Consider the following 20,755-nt stretch of genomic DNA (forward strand, 5'->3'; position numbering starts at 1 on the left):
GTCAGATGGATTGAAGATGGACCGGCTCTGCTCCGGATGGATAAAGATAGAAGATGCTGCCTGGATGAAGACTTCTGCCGGTCTGGATGTCCTCTTCTGCTCGGATCGGATAAAGACTTTTGCCGGTCTGGAGGTCCACTTGTGCCCGGCTGGGTGAAGACGGCTCAAGGTAGGGTGATCTTCGAGGGGGTAGTGTTAGGTTTTTTTAAAGGGGGTTTGAGTGGGGATGGGTGTGTGGGTGGTGGGTTTTAATGTTGGGGGTTGTATTTCTTTCTTTACAGGTAAAAGAGCTGATTACTTTGGGGCATTGCCCCGCAAAAGGCCCTTTTGAGGGCTATTTGTAATTTAGTATAGGGTAGGGATTTTATTATTTTAGGGGGCTTTTTATTTTATTAGGGGGCTTAGATTAGGTGTAATTAGTTTAAAATTCTTGTAATTATTTTTTATTTTCTGTAATTTAGTGTTTGTTTTTTTTGTACTTTAGTTTATTTTATTTAATTGTAGGTAATTGTAGTTAATTAATTTAATTTATTTAATTGTATTGTAGTGTTAGGTGCAATTGTAACTTAGGTTAGGATTTATTTTACAGGTAATTTTGTATTTATTTTAGCTAGGTAGTTATTAAATAGTTAATAACTATTTAATAACAATTGTACCTAGTAAAATAAATACAAAGTTGCCTGTAAAATAAAAACAGAATTTATGTTTACCTGATAAATTTCTTTCTCCTACGGTGTGTCCGGTCCACTGCTTCATCCTTACTTGTGGGATATTCTCCTCCCCTACAGGAAATAGCAAAGAGAGCACACAGCAAGAGCTGTCCATATAGCCCCCCCTCTGGCTCCGCCCCCCAGTCATTCGACCGACGGTTAGGAGAAAAAGGAGAAACTATAGGGTGCCGTGGTGACTGTAGTGTATGGAATAAAAAAATTTAAACCTGACTAAAAGCCAGGGCGGGCCGTGGACCGGACACACCGTAGGAGAAAGAAATTAATCAGGTAAACATAAATTCTGTTTTCTCCTACATTGGTGTGTCCGGTCCACGGCTTCATCCTTACTTGTGGGAACCAATACCAAAGCTTTAGGACACGGATGAAGGGAGGGAACAAGTCAGGTTACCTAAACGGAAGGCACCACGGCTTGCAAAACCTTTCTCCCAAAAACAGCCTCCGAAGAAGCATAAGTATCGAATTTGTAAAATTTGGCAAAAGTATGCAGAGAAGACCAAGTCGATGCCTTACAGATCTGATCAACAGAAGCCTCGTTCTTGAAGGCCCATGTGGAAGCCACAGCTCTAGTAGAGTGAGCTGCAATTCGTTCAGGAGGCTGCCGTCCGGCAGTCTCATAAGCCAATCGTATGATGCTTTTCAGCCAAAAGGAAAGAGAGGTAGCAGTAGCTTTTTGCCCTCTCCTCTTACCAGAATAAACGACAAACAAGGATGATGTCTGTCTGAAATCCTTTGTTGCTTCTAAATAGAATTTTAAAGCACGGACCACATCTAGGTTGTGTAACAAATGTTCCTTCTTCGAAACTGGATTCGGACACAGAGAAGGAACAACTATTTCCTGGTTAATATTCCTGTTGGAAACCACCTTTGGAAGAAAACCAGGCTTGGTACGTAAAACTACCTTATCTGTATGGAATACCAGATAGGGAGAAGTACACTGCAAAGCAGATAATTCAGAAACTCTTCTAGCAGAAGAAATAGCAACCAAAAACAGAACTTTCCAAGATAGTAACTTAATATCTATGGAATGCAAGGGTTCAAACGGAACCCCCTGAAGAACTGAAAGAACTAAATTTAGACTCCAAGGAGGAGTCATAGGTCTGTAGACAGGCTTGATTCTAACTAACTCCTGTACAAACGCCTGTACATCTGGCACGGCTGCCAGACGTTTGTGTAACAAAACAGACAGAGCAGATATCTAGCTGACAAACCTTTATCCAAACCCTCTTGGAGAAAGGAAAGTATCCTAGGAATTTTAATTTTACTCCAAGAGAATCCCTTGGATTCACACCAACGGATATATTTTTGCCATATCTTATGGTAAATTTTCCTAGTTACAGGTTTTCTGGCTTGAACCAGAGTATCTATAACTGAATCTGAAAACCCATGCTTAGATAGAATCAAGCGTTCAATTTCCAAGCAGTCAGTTGCAGAGAGACTAGATTTGGATGTTCGAATGGACCTTGTACTAGAAGATCCTGTCTCAAAGGTAGCTTCCATGGTGGAGCCGATGACATATTCACCAGGTCTGCATACCAAGTCCTGCGTGGCCATGCAGGAGCTATTAGAATCACCAAGGCCTTCTCCTGTTTGATCCTGGCTACAAGCCTGGGAAGGAGAGGGAACAATGGAAACACATAAGCCAGATTGAATGACCAAGGCGCCACTAATGCATCCACTAGTGTCGCCTTGGGATCCCTGGATCTGGACCCGTATCGAGGAACCTTGGAGTTCTGACGAGACGCCATCAGATCCATATCTGGAGTGCCCCATAGTTGAGTTAACTGGGCAAAGACCTCCGGGTGGAGTTCCCACTTCCCCGGATGGAAAGTTTGACGACTCAAAAAATCCGCCTCCCAGTTGTCTACTCCTGGGATGTGAATTGCAGATAGGTGGCAGGAGTGATCCTCCGCCCATTTGATGATCTTGGATACCTCTCTCATCGCCAAGGAACTCTTTATTCCCCCCTGATAATTGATGTACGCTACAGTCGTCATGTTGTCCGACTGAAATCTTATGAATCTGGCCTTCGCTAGGTGAGGCCAGGCCAGGAGCTCATTGAATATCGCTCTCAGTTCCAAAATGTTTATCGGGAGGAGAGACTCTTCCCGAGACCAAAGACCCTGAGCTTTCAGGGAGTCCCAGACCGCGCCCCAGCCTAAGAGACTGGCGTCGGTCGTGACGATGACCCACTCTGGTCTGCGGAAACTCATTCCCTGAGACAGGTGATCCTGAGTCAACCACCAGCGGAGTGAGTCTCTGGTTACCTGGTCTACTTGAATCTGGGGAGACAAGTCTGCATAATCCCCATTCCACTGTTTGAGCATGCACAGTTGTAATGGTCTTAGATGAATTTGAGCAAAAGGAACCACGTCCATTGCTGCGACCATTAATCCTATTACCTCCATGCACTGAGCTATGGAATGCTGAGGAATAGATTGAAGAACTTGACAAGCGTTTAGAAGCTTTAATTTTCTGACCTCTGTCAGGAAAATCTTCATTTCTACAGAATCTATTATTGTTCCCAGAAAGGGAACCCTTGTGGACGGGGACAGGGAACTCTTTTCTACGTTCACCTTCCACCCGTGAGACCTGAGAAAGGCTAAAACAATGTCTGTATGAGCCCTTGCTTTGGAAAGGGACGATGCTTGGATTAGAATGTCGTCTAGGTAAGGTGCTACAGCAATGCCCCTCGGCCTTAGAACCGCTAGAAGGGACCCTAGCACCTTTGTGAAAATTCTGGGAGCAGTGGCTAAACCGAATGGAAGAGCCACGAACTGGTAATGTTTGTCCAGAAAGGCGAACCTCAGGAACTGGTGATGATCTTTGTGGATAGGAATATGCAGGTACGCATCCTTTAAGTCCACGGTAGTCATATATTGACCCTCCTGGATTGTTGGTAAAATCGTCCGAATGGTTTCCATTTTGAATGATGGAACTCTGAGGAATTTGTTTAGAATTTTTAAATCCAGAATTGGCCTGAAAGTTCCCTCTTTTTTGGGAACTACAAACAGGTTTGAGTAAAAACCCAGACCTTGTTCCGCTGTTGGAACTGGGTGTATCACTCCCATCTTTAATAGGTCTCCTACGCAATGTAAGAATGCCTGTCTCTTTATCTGGTCTGAAGATAAGCGAGACATGTGGAACCTTCCCCTTGGAGGAAGTTCCTTGAACTCTAGAAGATACCCCTGAGAGACTATTTCTAGTGCCCAGGGATCCGGAACATCTCTTGTCCAAGCCTGAGCAAAGAGAGAAAGTCTGCCCCCTACTAGATCCGGTCCCGGATCGGGGGCTACCCCTTCATGCTGTCTTGGTAGCAGCAGCAGGCTTCTTGGCCTGTTTACCCTTGTTCCAGCCTTGCAATGGTTTCCATGCTGGTTTAGGCTGGGAAGTGTTACCCTCTTGTCTAGAGGCTGCAGAGTTAGGAGATGGTCCATTCCTGAAATTGCGAAAGGAACGAAAATTAGATTTGTTTTTAGCCTTGAAAGGCCTATCCTGTGGGAGGGCATGGCCCTTTCCCCCAGTGATGTCTGAAATAATCTCCTTCAATTCCGGCCCGAAAAGGGTCTTACCCTTGAAAGGAATATTAAGCAATTTTGTTTTGGACGACACATCCGCCGACCAAGATTTTAGCCAAAGCGCTCTGCGCACCACTATTGCAAAACCTGAATTTTTCGCCGCTAACTTAGCCAATTGAAAAGCGGCATCCAAAATAAAGGAATTAGCCAACTTTAGTGTGTGAATTCTGTCCATGACTTCATCATATGGAGTCTCCTTTTGGAGCGAATTTTCTAGTTCCTCGAACCAAAAAGACGCTGCCGTGGTGACAGGAATAATGCACGAAATTGGTTGAAGAAGGAAACCTTGCTGAACAAATATCTTTTTAAGCAATCCTTCCAATTTTTTATCCATAGGATCTTTGAAAGCGCAACTGTCCTCAATAGGAATAGTTGTGCGCTTGGCTAACGTTGAAACTGCCCCCTCAACCTTAGGGACCTTGGGTTAGACTTAGGTTTAGGGATTAATAAAATTAATATAGTGGCGGCGGTGTGGGGGGCAGATTAGGGGTTAATAAATATAATGTAGGTGGCGGCGGGGTCCGGGAGCGGCGGTTTAGGGGTTAATAACTTTATTTAGTTGCAGCGGGGTCCGGGAGCGGCGGTTTAGGGGTTAAACAATTTATTTAGTTGCGGCGGGGTCCGGGATCGGCAGGCTAGGGGTTAATAACTTTATGTAGGTGGCGGCGGGGTCCGGGAGCGGCGGTTTAGGGGTTAATATATTTATTATAGTTGCGGCGGGGTCCGGGAGCGGCGGTTTAGGGGGTAAAACTGTATAGTACAGTGTGGGTGCTTAGTGACAGTATAGCAAGAAAGCTGCGAATAAGCCGAAGAGCAGCGAGATCGATGACTGTTAGTTAACAACAGTCCACTGCTCATCGCCCCGTACTTGGTGCGCGGCTTTTTGACAGCTTTCTTGATAAATTTGGCGAACGTATTCAGGTCCGCGGCGGCGATCTTAGGCGATCTTAGGCAAGCATATTGGGGCTGTCGAATGCAGGTAAGTAGACAGCTTGATAAATAGAGGCCATTGTATATGGGCCTGCCCTAAAGTAGCACAATTTTGGAACAAAGTTAATTTTTGGTGTAGCAAGGTTTTGGGAACTCAGATTAAAATTACACAAATGGAGATCCTATTTCTTTTTAGATATGCTACGGTTAAATCTGATTTCAAATTCCTGAATGCAATGATATTAGTAGGAAGAAATGGATATTTACGAATTGGAAAGGTAGAGCTCAGCAAACCTTAAGTTTTCTGAATCCTTGAAAAAAGCCCAGTATCAGATAATAATGGAACAATATAATATTAACATTTTTAGTAACAGACAAATACAGCGATTCTTTACCAAGTGATCACGTCTCTCCCTATAACAGCACAATTACAAATTGTTTCTCCTTTTAAGAACTCTGACTGCTTCAAACAACAGATAGAAAGAGGACAGCTCCCAAGATTTTGGCTACCGGAAGATAGTAGATAGTGGGGGAGAGGCTATCCATTCTTCCCTCGCCCCCTTTCCCTCCCCTTTTCCCTCCCACACCCTTCCCCCCTGTCGTTTTTGTTTTCTTCTTGTTGTAGCAGGAGAGCTAGTGATGAGGCCATCTAGCTATCCGAAACTGAGATATGGGGGGCTCTGGCCCTTTTATAAGTTCTTAAGATCACGGGATTTAAGATATTGGTCCTGTGGTCATTACTTAAGGAGTCATTTTCATCTTTGTATTTTTTTTTTATTCAAAGTATTTATTTAATTGTAAAAGCAGAAACGACAGTGAGTCTGTAACTTGTATCTTTATATTGCCAAAAAATGTTTGCCTAAATTTATTCCTATCGATAGGAATGCGTTGAGTGTATTATGACGTCTTTTTTTGTTTGGTCTATTTCTGAACCTGTTATATTTTTATTTCTTGTTCTGTGATTAATGAAAAGTCAATAAAAAGGAAAATTAAAGGGGAAAAAAAATTCTCACTACCCCTCCCCCGTACAGCACTGTGTAGTGACCTGAGTGTGAGACTCACAAGCTGCTGAGTTACATAGGGTTTGTATCTAATTATCACTACCCCCTCCCCCCGTACAGCACTGTGTAGTGACCTGAGTGTGAGACTCACAAGCTGCTGAGTTACATAGGGTTTGTATCTAATTCTCACTACCCCTCCCCCCGTACAGCACTGTGTAGTGACCTGAGTGTGAGACTCACAAGCTGCTGAGTTACATAGGGTTTGTATCTAATTCTCACTACCCCCCCCCCCCCGTACAGCACTGTGTAGTGACCTGAGTGTGAGACTCACAAGCTGCTGAGTTACATAGGGTTTGTATCTAATTCTCACTACCCCCTCCCCCCGTACAGCACTGTGTAGTGACCTGAGTGTGAGACTCACAAGCTGCTGAGTTACATAGGGTTTGTATCTAATTCTCACTACCCCCCTCCCCCGTACAGCACTGTGTAGTGACCTGAGTGTGAGACTCACAAGCTGCTGAGTTACATAGGGTTTGTATCTAATTCTCACTACCCCCTCCCACCGTACAGCAGTGTGTAGTGAGCTGAGTGTGAGACTCACAAGCTGCTGAGTTACATAGGGTTTGTATATAATTCTCACTTCCCCCTCCCCCGTACAGCACTGTGTAGTGACCTGAGTGTGAGACTCACAAGCTGCTGAGTTACATAGGGTTTGTATCTAATTCTCACTACCCCCCTCCCCCGTACAGCACTGTGTAGTGACCTGAGTGTGAGACTCACAAGCTGCTGAGTTACATAGGGTTTGTATCTAATTCTCACTACCCCTCCCCCGTACAGCACTGTGTAGTGACCTGAGTGTGAGACTCACAAGCTGCTGAGTTACATAGGGTTTGTATCTAATTCTCACTACCCCCTCCCACCGTACAGCACTGTGTAGTGACCTGAGTGTGAGACTCACAAGCTGCTGAGTTACATAGGGTTTGTATCTAATTCTCACTACCCCTCCCACCGTACAGCACTGTGTAGTGACCTGAGTGTGAGACTCACAAGCTGCTGAGTTACATAGGGTTTGTATCTAATTCTCACTACCCCCCTCCCCCGTACAGCACTGTGTAGTGACCTGAGTGTTAGACTCACAAGCTGCTGAGTTACATAGGGTTTGTATCTAATTCTCACTACCCCCTCCCCCGTACAGCACTGTGTAGTGACCTGAGTGTGAGACTCACAAGCTGCTGAGTTACATAGGGTTTGTATCTAATTCTCACTACCCCCTCCCCCGTACAGCACTGTGTAGTGAGCTGAGTGTGAGACTCACAAGCTGCTGAGTTACATAGGGTTTGTATCTAATTCTCACTACCCCCTCCCACCGTACAGCACTGTGTAGTGACCTGAGTGTGAGACTCACAAGCTGCTGAGTTACATAGGGTTTGTATCTAATTCTCATTACCCCCTCCCCCGTACAGCACTGTGTAGTGACCTGAGTGTGAGACTCACAAGCTGCTGTGTTACATAGGGTTTGTATCTAATTCTCACTTCCCCCTCCCCCGTACAGCACTGTGTAGTGACCTGAGTGTGAGACTCACAAGCTGCTGAGTTACATAGGGTTTGTATCTAATTCTCACTACCCTCTCCCCCCGTACGGCACTGTGTAGTGACCTGAGTGTGAGACTCACAAGCTGCTGAGTTACATAGGGTTTGTATCTAATTCTCACTACCCCCTCCCCCGTACAGCACTGTGTAGTGACCTGAGTGTGAGACTCACAAGCTGCTGAGTTACATAGGGTTTGTATCTAATTCTCACTACCCACTCCCCCCGTACAGCACTGTGTAGTGACCTGAGTGTGAGACTCACAAGCTACTGAGTTACATAGGGTTTGTATATAATTCTCACTACCCTCTCCCCCCGTACAGCACTGTGTAGTGACCTGAGTGTGAGACTCACAAGCTGCTGAGTTACATAGGGTTTGTATCTAATTCTCACTACCCCCTCCCCCGTACAGCACTGTGTAGTGACCTGAGTATGAGACTCACAAGCTACTGAGTTACATAGGGTTTGTATATAATTCTCACTACCCTCTCCCCCGTACAGCACTGTGTAGTGACCTGAGTGTGAGACTCACAAGCTGCTGAGTTACATAGGGTTTGTATCTAATTCTCACTACCCCCTCCCCCGTACAGCACTGTGTAGTGACCTGAGTGTGAGACTCACAAGCTGCTGAGTTACATAGGGTTTGTATCTAATTCTCACTACCCCCCCCCCCCCGTACAGCACTGTGTAGTGACCTGAGTGTGAGACTCACAAGCTGCTGAGTTACATAGGGTTTGTATCTAATTCTCACTACCCCCTCCCCCGTACAGCACTGTGTAGTGACCTGAGTGTGAGACTCACAAGCTGCTGAGTTACATAGGGTTTGTATCTAATTATCACTACCCCTCCCCCGTACAGCACTGTGTAGTGGACCTGAGTGTGAGACTCACAAGCTGCTGAGTTACATTGGGTTTGTATCTAATTCTCACTACCCCCTCCCCCGTACAGCACTGTGTAGTGACCTGAGTGTGAGACTCACAAGCTGCTGAGTTACATAGGGTCTGTATCTAATTCTCACTACCCCCTCCCCCGTACAGCACTGTGTAGTGACCTGAGTGTGAGACTCACAAGCTGCTGAGTTACATAGGGTTTGTATCTAATTCTCACTACCCCCTCCCCCCGTACAGCACTGTGTAGTGACCTGAGTGTGAGACTCACAAGCTGCTGAGTTACATAGGGTTTGTATCTAATTCTCACTACCCCCCCCCCGTACAGCACTGTGTAGTGACCTGAGTGTGAGACTCACAAGCTGCTGAGTTACATAGGGTTTGTATCTAATTCTCACTACCCCCTCCCCCCGTACAGCACTGTGTAGTGACCTGAGTGTGAGACTCACAAGCTGCTGAGTTACATAGGGTTTGTATCTAATTCTCACTACCCCCTCCCCCGTACAGCACTGTGTAGTGACCTGAGTTTGAGACTCACAAGCTGCTGAGTTACATAGGGTTTGTATCTAATTCTCACTACCCCCCCTCCCCGTACAGCACTGTGTAGTGACCTGAGTGTGAGACTCACAAGCTGCTGAGTTACATAGGGTTTGTATCTAATTCTCACTACCCCCCTCCCCCGTACAGCACTGTGTAGTGACCTGAGTGTGAGACTCACAAGCTGCTGAGTTACATAGGGTTTGTATCTAATTCTCACTACCCCCTCCCCCGTACAGCACTGTGTAGTGACCTGAGTGTGAGACTCACAAGCTGCTGAGTTACATAGGGTTTGTATCTAATTCTCACTACCCCCTCCCCCGTACAGCACTGTGTAGTGACCTGAGTGTGAGACTCACAAGCTGCTGAGTTACATAGGGTTTGTATCTAATTCTCACTACCCCCTCCCCCGTACAGCACTGTGTAGTGACCTGAGTGTGAGACTCACAAGCTGCTGAGTTACATAGGGTTTGTATCTAATTCTCACTACCCCCACCCCCGTACAGCACTGTGTAGTGACCTGAGTGTGAGACTCACAAGCTGCTGTGTTACATAGGGTTTGTATCTAATTCTCACTACCCCCTCCCCCGTACAGCACTGTGTAGTGACCTGAGTGTGAGACTCACAAGCTGCTGAGTTACATAGGGTTTGTATCTAATTCTCACTACCCCTCCCCCGTACAGCACTGTGTAGTGACCTGAGTGTGAGACTCACAAGCTGCTGAGTTACATAGGGTTTGTATCTAATTCTCACTACCCCCTCCCCCCGTACAGCACTGTGTAGTGACCTGAGTGTGAGACTCACAAGCTGCTGAGTTACATAGGGTTTGTATCTAATTCTCACTACCCCCTCCCCCGTACAGCACTGTGTAGTGACCTGAGTGTGAGACTCACAAGCTGCTGAGTTACATAGGGTTTGTATCTAATTCTCACTACCCCCTCCCCCGTACAGCACTGTGTAGTGACCTGAGTGTGAGACTCACAAGCTGCTGAGTTACATAGGGTTTGTATCTAATTCTCACTACCCCCTCCCCCGTACAGCACTGTGTAGTGACCTGAGTGTGAGACTCACAAGCTGCTGAGTTACATAGGGTTTGTATCTAATTCTCACTACCCCCCTCCCCCGTACAGCACTGTGTAGTGACCTGAGTGTGAGACTCACAAGCTGCTGAGTTACATAGGGTTTGTATCTAATTCTCACTACCCCCTCCCCCGTACAGCACTGTGTAGTGACCTGAGTGTGAGACTCACAAGCTGCTGAGTTACATAGGGTTTGTATCTAATTCTCACTACCCCTCCCCCCGTACAGCACTGTGTAGTGACCTGAGTGTGAGACTCACAAGCTGCTGAGTTACATAGGGTTTGTATCTAATTCTCACTACCCCCTCCCCCCGTACAGCACTGTGTAGTGACCTGAGTGTGAGACTCACAAGCTGCTGAGTTACATAGGGTTTGTATCTAATTCTCACTTCCCCCCTCCCCCCGTACAGCACTGTGTAGTGACCTGAGTGTGAGACTCACAAGCTGCTGAGTTACATAGGGTTTGTATCTAATTCTCACTACCCCCTCCCCCGTACAGCACTGTGTAGTGACCTGAGTGTGAGACTCACAAGCTGCTGAGTTACATAGGGTTTGTATCTAATTCTCACTACCCCCTCCCCCGTACAGCACTGTGTAGTGACCTGAGTGTGAGACTCACAAGCTGCTGAGTTACATAGGGTTTGTATCTAATTCTCACTACCCCCTCCCCCGTACAGCACTGTGTAGTGACCTGAGTGTGAGGACTCACAAGCTGCTGAGTTACATAGGGTTTGTATCTAATTCTCACTACCCCCTCCCCCGTACAGCACTGTGTAGTGACCTGAGTGTGAGACTCACAAGCTGCTGAGTTACATAGGGTTTGTATCTAATTCTCACTACCCCTCCCCCCGTACAGCACTGTGTAGTGACCTGAGTGTGAGACTCACAAGCTGCTGAGTTACATAGGGTTTGTATCTAATTCTCACTACCCCCTCCCCCCGCTACAGCACTGTGTAGTGAGCTGAGTGTGAGACTCACAAGCTGCTGAGTTACATAGGGTTTGTATCTAATTCTCACTACCCCCTCCCCCCGTACAGCACTGTGTAGTGACCTGAGTGTGAGACTCACAAGCTGCTGAGTTACATAGGGTTTGTATCTAATTCTCACTACCCCCTCCCCCGTACAGCACTGTGTAGTGACCTGAGTGTGAGACTCACAAGCTGCTGAGTTACATAGGGTTTGTATCTAATTCTCACTACCCCCCTCCCCCGTACAGCACTGTGTAGTGACCTGAGTGTGAGACTCACAAGCTGCTGAGTTACATAGGGTTTGTATCTAATTCTCACTACCCCCTCCCCCGTACAGCACTGTGTAGTGACCTGAGTGTGAGACTCACAAGCTGCTGAGTTACATAGGGTTTGTATCTAATTCTCACTACCCCCTCCCCCGTACAGCACTGTGTAGTGACCTGAGTGTGAGACTCACAAGCTGCTGAGTTACATAGGGTTTGTATCTAATTCTCACTACCCCCTCCCCCGTACAGCACTGTGTAGTGACCTGAGTGTGAGACTCACAAGCTGCTGAGTTACATAGGGTTTGTATCTAATTCTCACTACCCCCTCCCCCCGTACAGCACTGTGTAGTGACCTGAGTGTGAGACTCACAAGCTGCTGAGTTACATAGGGTTTGTATCTAATTCTCACTACCCCCTCCCCCGTACAGCACTGTGTAGTGACCTGAGTGTGAGACTCACAAGCTGCTGAGTTACATAGGGTTTGTATCTAATTCTCACTACCCCCTCCCCCGTACAGCACTGTGTAGTGACCTGAGTGTGAGACTCACAAGCTGCTGAGTTACATAGGGTTTGTATCTAATTCTCACTACCCCCTCCCCCGTACAGCACTGTGTAGTGACCTGAGTGTGAGACTCACAAGCTGCTGAGTTACATAGGGTTTGTATCTAATTCTCACTACCCCCTCCCCCGTACAGCACTGTGTAGTGACCTGAGTGTGAGACTCACAAGCTGCTGAGTTACATAGGGTTTGTATCTAATTCTCACTACCCCCTCCCCCGTACAGCACTGTGTAGTGACCTGAGTGTGAGACTCACAAGCTGCTGAGTTACATAGGGTTTGTATCTAATTCTCACTACCCCCTCCCCCGTACAGCACTGTGTAGTGACCTGAGTGTGAGACTCACAAGCTGCTGAGTTACATAGGGTTTGTATCTAATTCTCACTACCCCCTCCCCCGTACAGCACTGTGTAGTGACCTGAGTGTGAGACTCACAAGCTGCTGAGTTACATAGGGTTTGTATCTAATTCTCACTACCCCCTCCCCCGTACAGCACTGTGTAGTGACCTGAGTGTGAGACTCACAAGCTGCTGAGTTACATAGGGTTTGTATCTAATTCTCACTACCCCCTCCCCCGTACAGCACTGTGTAGTGACCTGAGTGTGAGACTCACAAGCTGCTGAGTTACATAGGGTTTGTATCTAATTCTCACTACCCCCTCCCCCGTACAGCACTGTGTAGTGACCTGAGTGTGAGACTCACAAGCTGCTGAGTTACATAGGGTTTGTATCTAATTCTCACTACCCCCTCCCCCCGTACAGCACTGTGTAGTGACCTGAGTGTGAGACTCACAAGCTGCTGAGTTACATAGGGTTTGTATCTAATTCTCACTACCCCCTCCCCCGTACAGCACTGTGTAGTGACCTGAGTGTGAGACTCACAAGCTGCTGAGTTACATAGGGTTTGTATCTAATTCTCACTACCCCCTCCCCCGTACAGCACTGTGTAGTGACCTGAGTGTGAGACTCACAAGCTGCTGAGTTACATAGGGTTTGTATCTAATTCTCACTACCCCCTCCCCCGTACAGCACTGTGTAGTGACCTGAGTGTGAGACTCACAAGCTGCTGAGTTACATAGGGTTTGTATCTAATTCTCACTACCCCCTCCCCCCGTACAGCACTGTGTAGTGACCTGAGTGTGAGACTCACAAGCTGCTGAGTTACATAGGGTTTGTATCTAATTCTCACTACCCCCTCCCCCGTACAGCACTGTGTAGTGACCTGAGTGTGAGACTCACAAGCTGCTGAGTTACATAGGGTTTGTATCTAATTCTCACTACCCCCTCCCCCGTACAGCACTGTGTAGTGACCTGAGTGTGAGACTCACAAGCTGCTGAGTTACATAGGGTTTGTATCTAATTCTCACTACCCCCTCCCCCGTACAGCACTGTGTAGTGACCTGAGTGTGAGACTCACAAGCTGCTGAGTTACATAGGGTTTGTATCTAATTCTCACTACCCCCTCCCCCGTACAGCACTGTGTAGTGACCTGAGTGTGAGACTCACAAGCTGCTGAGTTACATAGGGTTTGTATCTAATTCTCACTACCCCCTCCCCCGTACAGCACTGTGTAGTGACCTGAGTGTGAGACTCACAAGCTGCTGAGTTACATAGGGTTTGTATCTAATTCTCACTACCCCCTCCCCCCGTACAGCACTGTGTAGTGACCTGAGTGTGAGACTCACAAGCTGCTGAGTTACATAGGGTTTGTATCTAATTCTCACTACCCCCTCCCCCGTACAGCACTGTGTAGTGACCTGAGTGTGAGACTCACAAGCTGCTGAGTTACATAGGGTTTGTATCTAATTCTCACTACCCCCTCCCCCGTACAGCACTGTGTAGTGACCTGAGTGTGAGACTCACAAGCTGCTGAGTTACATAGGGTTTGTATCTAATTCTCACTACCCCCTCCCCCGTACAGCACTGTGTAGTGACCTGAGTGTGAGACTCACAAGCTGCTGAGTTACATAGGGTTTGTATCTAATTCTCACTACCCCCCTCCCCCGTACAGCACTGTGTAGTGACCTGAGTGTGAGACTCACAAGCTGCTGAGTTACATAGGGTTTGTATCTAATTCTCACTACCCCCTCCCCCGTACAGCACTGTGTAGTGACCTGAGTGTGAGACTCACAAGCTGCTGAGTTACATAGGGTTTGTATCTAATTCTCACTACCCCCTCCCCCCGTACAGCACTGTGTAGTGACCTGAGTGTGAGACTCACAAGCTGCTGAGTTACATAGGGTTTGTATCTAATTCTCACTACCCCCTCCCCCGTACAGCACTGTGTAGTGACCTGAGTGTGAGACTCACAAGCTGCTGAGTTACATAGGGTTTGTATCTAATTCTCACTACCCCCTCCCCCGTACAGCACTGTGTAGTGACCTGAGTGTGAGACTCACAAGCTGCTGAGTTACATAGGGTTTGTATCTAATTCTCACTACCCCCTCCCCCGTACAGCACTGTGTAGTGACCTGAGTGTGAGACTCACAAGCTGCTGAGTTACATAGGGTTTGTATCTAATTCTCACTTCCCCCTCCCCCGTACAGCACTGTGTAGTGACCTGAGTGTGAGACTCACAAGCTGCTGAGTTACATAGGGTTTGTATCTAATTCTCACTACCCCTCTCCCCCGTACAGCACTGTGTAGTGACCTGAGTGTGAGACTCACAAGCTGCTGAGTTACATAGGGTTTGTATCTAATTCTCACTACCCCCTCCCCCGTACAGCACTGTGTAGTGACCTGAGTGTGAGACTCACAAGCTGCTGAGTTACATAGGGTCTGTATCTAATTCTCACTACCCCCTCCCCCGTACAGCACTGTGTAGTGACCTGAGTGTGAGACTCACAAGCTGCTGAGTTACATAGGGTTTGTATCTAATTCTCACTACCCCCTCCCACCGTACAGCACTGTGTAGTGACCTGAGTGTGAGACTCACAAGCTGCTGAGTTACATAGGGTTTGTATCTAATTCTCACTACCCCCTCCCCCGTACAGCACTGTGTAGTGAGCTGAGTGTGAGACTCACAAGCTGCTGAGTTACATAGGGTTTGTATCTAATTCTCACTACCCCCTCCCCCGTACAGCACTGTGTAGTGACCTGAGTGTGAGACTCACAAGCTGCTGTGTTACATAGGGTTTGTATCTAATTCTCACTACCCCTCCCCCGTACAGCACTGTGTAGTGACCTGAGTGTGAGACTCACAAGCTGCTGAGTTACATAGGGTTTGTATCTAATTCTCACTACCCCCTCCCCCGTACAGCACTGTGTAGTGACCTGAGTGTGAGACTCACAAGCTGCTGAGTTACATAGGGTTTGTATCTAATTCTCACTACCCCTCCCACCGTACAGCACTGTGTAGTGACCTGAGTGTGAGACTCACAAGCTGCTGAGTTACATAGGGTTTGTATCTAATTCTCACTACCCCCTCCCCCGTACAGCACTGTGTAGTGACCTGAGTGTGAGACTCACAAGCTGCTGAGTTACATAGGGTTTGTATCTAATTCTCACTACCCCTCCCCCCGTACAGCACTGTGTAGTGACCTGAGTGTGAGACTCACAAGCTGCTGAGTTACATAGGGTTTGTATATAATTCTCACTACCCCCTCCCCCGTACAGCACTGTGTAGTGACCTGAGTGTGAGACTCACAAGCTGCTGAGTTACATAGGGTTTGTATCTAATTCTCACTACCCCTCCCCCGTACAGCACTGTGTAGTGACCTGAGTGTGAGACTCACAAGCTGCTGAGTTACATAGGGTTTGTATCTAATTCTCACTACCCCTCCCCCGTACAGCACTGTGTAGTGACCTGAGTGTGAGACTCACAAGCTGCTGAGTTACATAGGGTTTGTATCTAATTCTCACTACCCCCTCCGACCGTACAGCACTGTGTAGTGACCTGAGTGTGAGACTCACAAGCTGCTGAGTTACATAGGGTTTGTATCTAATTCTCACTACCCCTCCCCCGTACAGCACTGTGTAGTGACCTGAGTGTGAGACTCACAAGCTGCTGAGTTACATAGGGTTTGTATCTAATTCTCACTACCCCCTCCCCCCGTACAGCACTGTGTAGTGAGCTGAGTGTGAGACTCACAAGCTGCTGAGTTACATAGGGTTTGTATCTAATTCTCACTACCCCCTCCCCCCGTACAGCACTGTGTAGTGACCTGAGTGTGAGACTCACAAGTTGCTGAGTTACATAGGGTTTGTATCTAATTCTCACTACCCCTCCCCCGTACAGCACTGTGTAGTGACCTGAGTGTGAGACTCACAAGCTGCTGAGTTACATAGGGTTTGTATCTAATTCTCACTACCCCCTCCCCCGTACAGCACTGTGTAGTGACCTGAGTGTGAGACTCACAAGTTGCTGAGTTACATAGGGTTTGTATATAATTCTCACTACCCCTCCCCCCTGTACAGCACTGTGTAGTGACCTGAGTGTGAGACTCACAAGTTGCTGAGTTACATAGGGTTTGTATATAATTCTCACTACCCCTCCCCCGTACAGCACTGTGTAGTGACCTGAGTGTGAGACTCACAAGCTGCTGAGTTACATAGGGTTTGTATCTAATTCTCACTACCCCCTCCCCCGTACAGCACTGTGTAGTGACCTGAGTGTGAGACTCACAAGCTGCTGAGTTACATAGGGTTTGTATCTAATTCTCACTACCCCCTCCCCCCGTACAGCACTGTGTAGTGACCTGAGTGTGAGACTCACAAGCTGCTGAGTTACATAGGGTTTGTATCTAATTCTCACTACCCCCTCCCCGTACAGCACTGTGTAGTGACCTGAGTGTGAGACTCACAAGCTGCTGAGTTACATAGGGTTTGTATCTAATTCTCACTACCCCTCCCCGTACAGCACTGTGTAGTGACCTGAGTGTGAGACTCACAAGCTGCTGAGTTACATAGGGTTTGTATCTAATTCTCACTACCCCCTCCCCCGTACAGCACTGTGTAGTGACCTGAGTGTGAGACTCACAAGCTGCTGAGTTACATAGGGTTTGTATCTAATTCTCACTACCCCTCCCCCGTACAGCACTGTGTAGTGACCTGAGTGTGAGACTCACAAGCTGCTGAGTTACATAGGGTTTGTATCTAATTCTCACTACCCCTCCCCCGTACAGCACTGTGTAGTGACCTGAGTGTGAGACTCACAAGCTGCTGAGTTACATACGGTTTGTATCTAATTCTCACTACCCCCTCCCACCGTACAGCACTGTGTAGTGACCTGAGTGTGAGACTCACAAGCTGCTGAGTTACATAGGGTTTGTATCTAATTCTCACTACCCCCTCCCCCGTACAGCACTGTGTAGTGACCTGAGTGTGAGACTCACAAGCTGCTGAGTTACATAGGGTCTGTATCTAATTCTCACTACCCCCTCCCCCGTACAGCACTGTGTAGTGAGCTGAGTGTGAGACTCACAAGCTGCTGAGTTACATAGGGTTTGTATCTAATTCTCACTACCCCCCTCCCACCGTACAGCACTGTGTAGTGACCTGAGTGTGAGACTCACAAGCTGCTGAGTTACATAGGGTCTGTATCTAATTCTCACTACCCCCTCCCCCGTACAGCACTGTGTAGTGACCTGAGTGTGAGACTCACAAGCTGCTGAGTTACATAGGGTTTGTATCTAATTCTCACTACCCCCTCCCACCGTACAGCACTGTGTAGTGACCTGAGTGTGAGACTCACAAGCTGCTGAGTTACATAGGGTTTGTATCTAATTCTCACTACCCCCTCCCACCGTACAGCACTGTGTAGTGACCTGAGTGTGAGACTCACAAGCTGCTGAGTTACATAGGGTTTGTATCTAATTCTCACTACCCCTCCCCCGTACAGCACTGTGTAGTGACCTGAGTGTGAGACTCACAAGCTGCTGAGTTACATAGGGTTTGTATCTAATTCTCACTACCCCCTCCCCCCGTACAGCACTGTGTAGTGAGCTGAGTGTGAGACTCACAAGCTGCTGAGTTACATAGGGTTTGTATCTAATTCTCACTCCCCCCTCCCCCCGTACAGCACTGTGTAGTGAGCTGAGTGTGAGACTCACAAGCTGCTGAGTTACATAGGGTTTGTATCTAATTCTCACTACCCCCTCCCCCCGTACAGCACTGTGTAGTGAGCTGAGTGTGAGACTCACAAGCTGCTGAGTTACATAGGGTTTGTATCTAATTCTCACTACCCCCTCCCCCCGTACAGCACTGTGTAGTGAGCTGAGTGTGAGACTCACAAGCTGCTGAGTTACATAGGGTTTGTATCTAATTCTCACTACCCCCTCCCCCCCGTACAGCACTGTGTAGTGAGCTGAGTGTGAGACTCACAAGCTGCTGAGTTACATAGGGTTTGGACCTTACTGTTTCTAAAACCGCTTGTGTGACTGAATGCTAAACAGGTCCTATATGTAGCATTTAATAAAACTAGTTTTCTGTTCTCACTTATTCTGCACAGTCTGATTACTGCTGAGCCTCGTTGCCCTAATACTATGTCACCTGAAGGCTGGTCTTGAAGAGTTTGCCCCGGCATCTGAAGCAGCCACTGGGAAGCTGATTTTCTCTCAACCACCCAAATGCCCCATCTATATACGTGTCATCCACATATATGTAGTCACAGCTTGCTTGTAACGTCTTCATTGTAAATGCCGTCAGCCTGAGGGAGAGGCAACAGTGCAATCAGGGGTCAGATAAAGTTGTAGCATTTGTTAGAAAGGAAATCATGGGGGGACAGTATAAGCAGAGAGATGAGGTGCACATTAGAGACAAGAACACAACACATAGGGGGGTCAGAGACGCACCATGTACTCCCTTCACTGTCCCGCATTCCAAATGCACTGAACGAGGCATCGTCTCGACGGAAAAGGAGTTGTCTATGATAACCTGGAAAGCAAGAAAATAAGTATGCAGCTCTATGTGCATGTATGTGTATGTCTGTGCATGTATGTGTATGTTTATGTATGAGCATGTATGTATGTGCGTCTGTGTATGTATGTGCATGTATGTATGTATGTATGTGTATGTATATGTATGAGCATGTATGTATGTGCATGTCTGTGTATGTCTGTGCATGTATGTATATGTATGTATGCATGTATGTGTATGTATATGTATGTGCATGTATGTATGTATGTATGTATATGCATGTATGTATGTATATGTATGTGCATGTATGTATATGTATGTATGTGCATGTATGTATGTATGTATGTGTATGCATATATATATATATATATATATGCATGTCTGTATGTATGTGCATGTATGTCTGTGCATGTATGTGCATGTATGTCTGTATGTGTATATGCATGTATGTATGTGTATGTATACACACCTGTAGCAAAACAACACCATAATTCAGTGGTCTCTTTATACAGGGAATAGATCATGTAATAGTTAGGAAAAAAGAGGGGGTGACTGTGAAAGCAAGTATCGGTCCATGTGTATGTTTGTCTGTGCATATGTCTAGGTACATGTGTATGTTTGTCTGTGCATATGTCTAGGTACATGTGTATGTTTGTCTATGCATATGTCTAGGTACATGTGTATGTTTGTCTATGCATATGTCTAGGTACATGTGTATGTTTGTCTGTGCATATGTCTAGGTACATGTGTATGTTTGTCTATGCATATGTCTCTGTACATGTGTATGTTTGTCTGTGCATATGTCTAGGTACATGTGTATGTTTGTCTGTGCATATGTCTCTGTACATGTGTATGTTTGTCTGTGCATATGTCTAGGTACATGTGTATGTTTGTCTGTGCATATGTCTAGGTACATGTGTATGTTTGTCTGTGCATATGTCTCTGTACATGTTTATGTTTGTCTGTGCATGTGTCTAGGTACATGTGTATGTTTGTGAATATGTCTAGGTACATGTGAATGTTTGTCTGAGCATATGTCTAGGTACATGTGTATGTCTGTGCATATGTCTAGGTAAATGTGTATGTTTGTCTGTGCATATGTCTCTGTACATGTGTATGTTTGTCTGTGCATATGTCTAGGTAAATGTGTATGATTGTCTGTGCATATGTCTCTGTACATGTGTATGTTTGTCTGTGCATATGTCTAGGTATATGTGTATGTTTGTCTGAGCATATGTCTAGGTACATGTGTATGTCTGTGCATATGTCTAGGTAAATGTGTATGTTTGTCTGTGCATATGTCTCTGTACATGTGTATGTTTGTCTGTGCATATGTCTAGGTACATGTGTATGATTGTCTGTGCATATGTCTCTGTACATGTGTATGTTTGTCTGTGCATATGTCTAGGTATATGTGTATGTTTGTCTGTGCATATGTCTCTGTACATGTGTATGTTTGTCTGTGCAAATGTCTAGGTATATGTGTATGTTTGTCTGTGCATATGTCTAGGTAAATGTGTATGTTTGTCTGTGCATATGTCTCTGTACATGTGTATGTTTGTCTGTGCATATGTCTAGGTATATGTGTATGTTTGTCTGTGCATATGTCTCTGTACATGTGTATGTTTGTCTGTGCATATGTCTAGGTACATGTGTATGTTTGTCTGTGCATATGTCTCTGTACATGTGTATGTTTGTCTGTGCATATGTCTCTGTACATGTGTATGTTTGTCTGTGTATATGTCTCTGTACATGTGTATGTTTGTCTGTGCATATGTCTC

At 46.4% G+C, this 20,755-nt stretch overlaps 1 protein-coding gene across 1 annotated transcript in view; it reads right to left on the minus strand.

The window, feature by feature from the left end:
- Positions 1-20,755, minus strand: part of LOC128640316 (alpha-2-macroglobulin-like protein 1) — a gene marked incomplete in the record, with an annotated part of 543,542 nt that overhangs the window by 124,624 nt on the left and 398,163 nt on the right. Inside the window, 2 exon segments of the mRNA XM_053692806.1 lie at positions 18,609-18,765; positions 18,911-18,992. Coding sequence (XP_053548781.1) covers positions 18,609-18,765; positions 18,911-18,992 — 239 coding nt within the window.

The sequence above is a fragment of the Bombina bombina genome, chromosome 9, assembly GCF_027579735.1.
Source record: "Bombina bombina isolate aBomBom1 chromosome 9, aBomBom1.pri, whole genome shotgun sequence".
NCBI lineage: Eukaryota > Metazoa > Chordata > Amphibia > Anura > Bombinatoridae > Bombina > Bombina bombina.